This window comes from Solea senegalensis, unplaced genomic scaffold (genome assembly GCF_019176455.1).
Source record: "Solea senegalensis isolate Sse05_10M unplaced genomic scaffold, IFAPA_SoseM_1 scf7180000016207, whole genome shotgun sequence".
NCBI lineage: Eukaryota > Metazoa > Chordata > Actinopteri > Pleuronectiformes > Soleidae > Solea > Solea senegalensis.
In genome coordinates, this window is record NW_025321652.1 from 2,857 (window position 1) to 8,061 (window position 5,205).

Here is a 5,205-nt window from a genome sequence, read left to right on the forward strand (position 1 = left end):
CAAAAGTGCAATGGATTGAAGGATAAAAAAAGGAAATGTTTCTGCTGCTCGCTGTGGCCCCGCCTCCATCAGTGATGTCATAGTTTTGTGAAGTAATACATTAAACTTTATTTAAATTTTTCAATATAAACACATGTGACAGTAAAAACCTGAACTGTCCCTTTAAGCCTTTCTTTATGCTGCATTCATTATTTTCCTTCCTTCCTTCCTTCGTTTCTCTCTTCTTCCCTGTTCTTTCTTTCCTTCTTCCTCCCCTTTTTCTTTCCTTCCTTCCTTCCCTTTACAGATTACCCCTGGTTCTCACTCCCCTGTCTCTCTCTCTCTCTCTCTCTCACACACACACACACGCACAGTAAACACACTTAGTGAGCAGCAGTGTCATCGCCATGGCGATGTCAGCAGGCGGGGCTTAATCCAAAGTGACACTTGTTCTCTGCCTTCCTTTCCCATCGCCATGGAAGCAATTACCCTCGTCCTCAAGGGCCTTTTGTCTCTGTGTGTGTGTCTGTGTGTGTCTCTGTGTGTGTGTGTGTGTGTGTGTGTGTGTGTGTGTGTGTGTGTGTCTCTGTGTGTGTGTTCTCTGCTGTGTGTGTGTGTGTGTATGCGTGTGTGCGTGTGTGTGTGTGTGTTCTGTGTGTGTGTGTGTGTGTCTATGTGTGTGTGTGTGTGTGTGTGTGTGTGTCTCTGTGTGTGTGTGTGTGTGTGTTCTCTGTGCGTGTGTGCGTGTGTGTGTGTTCTCTATGCGTGTGTGTGTGTGTGCGTGTGTGTGTGTGTGTTCTGTGTGTGTGTGTGTGTGTCTATGTGTGTGTGTGTGTGTCTCTCTGTGTGTGTGTGTGTGTGTGTGTTCTGTGTGTGTGTGTGTGTGTGTTCTGTGTGTGTGTGTGTTTGTGTGTTCTCTGTGTGCGTGTGTGTGTGTGTTCTCTCGTGTGTGTGTGTGTGTGTGTGTGTGTGCGTGTGTGTGTGTGTGTGTGTTTGTGTGTTCTCTGTGCGTGTGTGTGTGTGTGTGTGTGTGTTCTCTGTAGCGTGTGTGTGTGTGTGCGTGTGTGTGTGTGTGTGTGTGTGTGTGTTCTCTGTGGAGTTGACGGGGTGGAACCTTGGCTGCAGGTCACCTGATTGGCTGAATTGAAAGACAGCGAGTGAGAGAGTGAGAGAGCAGGGCGATCAGAGGAGGATTGAGGGAGAGAGAGAGAGAGAGTTCTTCATGTCTTCATGTCTTCATGTCTTCATGTCGTCATGTCCTTCCTCTGCTGAGCTGTGAGAGGACAACTGGACGAGACGTCACATGACCATAGCTCTGTTTACATTAATGGGACAGTTCAGGGTTTTTTGAAGTGTGGGACGGTGCTCTAGCGCCCCCTGCTGCTGAGTGTCAAGTCTACGACATCTTTATCTCACTGTGAGACACAAACTGAAGTTCATAAACCACACACACACACACACACACACACTCACACTCACTCTCCCACACCAAAGCCCAGTTCAGCCAAATGAAGATTTTCAAATGCTGAAGTGACAAAATCAGACGTTGTAACTTAGTGATGGAGGCAGCAGTGGATCAACACGTGTGTGTGTGTGTGTGTGTGTGTGTCACTGTGTGTGTGTCAACTGTCACATGACTGATGGTCAGTTTGACCTCCAATTGACCTGGACGTTAAACCTTGACCCCCCCACACACACACACACACTCTTTAAAAAGCCATCAAACCACCTCACTGAACTTTATGACATCACACACACACACACACACAGACACGTGTGATGTCAGTCTCCTCTCCTTGTCTCCTCCCCTTGTCTCCTCTCCTCTTGTCTCTCTGATAAATAAAAAGACAAACTGTGTGAAAATGATATTCTTTCCTTTAATACAGCCATTTTTCATCTCTCACTCTAAACTCCTCCTCCTCCCTCTCCGACTTTTGCTTTGGCATTTTTTTGTAGCTCAGGCAAAAATTAATCACCTGTCTTTGTGTGCGTGTGTGTGTGCGTGTGTGTGTGTGTGTGTGTGTGTGTGTGTGTGTGTGTGTGTGTGTGTGTGTGTGTGTGGCCTTCAGGAAGCCCACAGAGGTTTTTAGCAGCTGATTTATTGCTGAGTTAATTCATAACGGCACACGATGATGATGATGAGAGGCTGCGGGAAAGTATGGTCATCAATGTTGTTGTTGAAGGGTGAGGGAGGGAGGGAGAGAGGGAGGGAGCAGCTCTGTGGTTTAAATGAACTCTGTTATGTGAAGGAGGTGAGGAGGAGGAGAAACTGTCGTCCTGAGATGATGCAGTGAAGGTGGGAGGGGCCAAGAAGTTTACAGACGCCACCTCTTATATGTATGTACCCTGCACACAGTGAGCATAGTGTCACTGTGACGTCGTACTGGCTGTGACCTTGAGCGCCCCCTGCTGCACAAACACAAAAGTGATTGAAGAAAAGAACACGGTCACGTCTTTATCTCAGTGTCAGACACACTTTTATAAACCACTCACTCTGTGAGTGTGTGAGAGAGTGAGTGTGTGAGAGAGTGAGTGTGTGTGTGTGAGAGAGTGAGTGAGTGTGAGAGAGTGAGTGAGTGAGTGTGTGAGAGAGTGAGTGTGTGTGTGTGTGTGTGCGGCTTTTGTTGTTGTGTTTTCACTCACACTGAGTCTCTGTGTCTCAGACTCAGGTGGTTTTACGTCCTGAACCCTGATCCCCCGTGTGTCCGTCTGTGCTAACTGACGCTAAGGAAGCACTCTGCACCTCCTCTAATCGCCTCCTTCCTCCTCACAGGCTGCAGGCTCTGAGGAAGGAGAAGTCACGTGACGCGGCGCGGTCGCGGCGCGGAAAGGAGAACTTTGAGTTTTACGAGCTGGCCAAGATGCTGCCGCTGCCGGGCGCCATCACCAGTCAGCTGGACAAGGCGTCCATCATCCGGCTCACCATCAGCTACCTGAAGATGAGGGACTTCGCCAACCAGGGAGACCCGCCCTGGAACCTGCGCATCGAGGGCCCGCCCCCCAACACCTCAGTCAAAGGTAGGAGCGCTGAAGGTGTCTGTCGTCATGTGATCATCAGTCACGACAACATCCCAGAACAAATCTTAATATTCACAACATTTCAAAATAAAAGTCTTTCTTTTAATGTGGAACGTTAAATAGTTCAACAGTAGAAAAGTCGTGGGCCACATTTGAGTGGCGGGCCGCGAGTTTGAGACCTCTGATTTAGAGTGAAGAATGGGGATCTGGTGCCTTGCTCAAAGGTACTGGGTGGGGATTCATATCAGCAACCCTCTGGTTACAATCCTAATTTCCCTTCATGCTCCTTTTATCAGCTGTGACTTAACATCAAAGCCATTTTTTAATGCTTTGATGTCAAAGGCATCAAAGGCAAGTGAAAGATCAAAGGAATTCTAGGGTACGTGAAGTCGACGCACACCTGAGCGTGTGTGTGTGTGTGTGTGTGTGTGTGGGGGACAGTGAGGAGACCAGTGCTCTCGCTCCACCACCATGAGCTGTTCCCGGCTCACCACCAGTCCACATGTGTGGGCATGCTGTGGCTCGCGGTCCTGCTCGTGTTCCGCCGTGTACCAGGACGAGCAGAGCTACGTCTATGACGACTTTGCCCCCGTCTCGCACATCCTGCTGACCGGCACGCCGCTGGTCGTCTACCTGGGATACGCCGCCAACAAGAGAGGAGACGTGAGGAGGGCCAGGGCGGCGGCGAGCCCACGGTCCGGTGAGAGGGGAGGGAACACAACCCCCAACGTTTGAAGGATGATTTAATCCAGACCCAGAAGAAGCTGCTGGCCGATACCCGGGGGCGTCGCGGTGAACAGAAACACCAGCAGGTCGACACACAAGCACCGAGCGACGCAGACGTCAGTCGACATAGCAACACCGAGTGGGTGTCATCTGTCCAGAGGTTTTACCGTAATGACCAGTATATGTCTGTCCTCTACTACTCTATCCTCCACATGAGGGTCAGCTGACACCGGGCGAAAGGCGGAGTCAATGTTGCACCAAAACGTCTCTTATTTCCTGTCAAAGTTAGCGTTGAACGCTGCAGGTAACACAGATGACAGCAGAGGGCGCCATTGTCGCGTTTACAGGATGACTTTGTTTTTTTTTAGTTTTATTAAATTTCGTCAAATTCAGAAAAACGTCTTAAAAAAGATTTTATTGTAACGTCAAACCCAATATTACACATTTTTGTCCACATTTCACACTTTTTTTAGCTCGGTTTGTTTTAAAGGAATAAATATTTGGATATATTTATACTTCTGTTACCACACTTTTTATTCTAATGACACACACACACACACACACACACACGTATACAAGCAGCTTCTGTGCTAAGTGATTTTCTGTGGAGGGACATTAAGCTTTGATGAATTTGTGCCTGGAGAAGCAGAGCGCGCACACACACACACACACACACACACACACACACACACACACACACACACACACACACACACACAGCACTTGTGAATCTAAGTGGAATTTGCCTTTGAAATGTTCGACGCACTTAGACGACAACGCTCGCTTTTTTTTTTAAAGGACGTTCAGACTCGTGCGGATGAAAGCAGAGAGTGTGTGCGTCTGTGTCTGTGTGTGCTGTCTGTGTGCGCCTGTGTGTGTGCACCTGTGTCTGTGTGTGCGTCTGTTTGTGTGCATCTGTGTCTGTGTGTGCGTCTGTGCGTCTGTGTGTCGTCTGCAATCTGTGTCTTGCGTCTATAGCGTGTGTCTCCGATGTGTTTGTGTGTGTCTGTGTGTGTGTGTGTGCATCTCAGTGTGTGTGTGTGTGCGTCTATAGCGTCTGCAAAGTGTCTGTGTGTGCGTCTGTAAGCGTCGCGTCTCTGTGTGTGTGTGTGTATCTCTGTATGCTTGGCGTCTGTAAGCGTGTATGTGTGTGTGCGTCTGTAAGCGTGGTCTCCCGTGTGTGAGTGTGTGTCTCCTTGTGTGTGTGTATTGTGTCTGTAAGCATGTGTCTCCGTGCGTCTGTAAGTGTGTGTCTCCGTGTGTGTGTGTGTGTGTGTGTGTGTGTGTGTCTCCGTGTGTGTGTGTGCACACCCTCGACACACAACAGATGGTGTGATTGTCATCAACTCTTTGAAGAAGCAAATGCATTTTAATGAAGTGTGTGTGTGTGTTAAAGTCACACACCTGAGCTAACTGTTAGCCTGAAAGGATGATGATGATGAAATATGAACACATGAGCACATGAATCAACTCTGCGATGTC

General features: G+C 48.6%; 1 protein-coding gene across 1 annotated transcript; it reads left to right on the forward strand.

Moving 5' to 3' along the window:
- Nucleotides 1–2,672: 2,672 nt before the first annotated feature.
- Nucleotides 2,673–3,697, forward strand: LOC122762917 (neuronal PAS domain-containing protein 3-like; the record flags this gene model as incomplete). Its single annotated transcript, XM_044018087.1, has 2 exons — nt 2,673–3,014; nt 3,553–3,697. Coding segments are annotated over 2 exons (487 nt in total), but the record flags the coding sequence as incomplete, so codon positions are not given.
- Nucleotides 3,698–5,205: the final 1,508 nt, after the last annotated feature.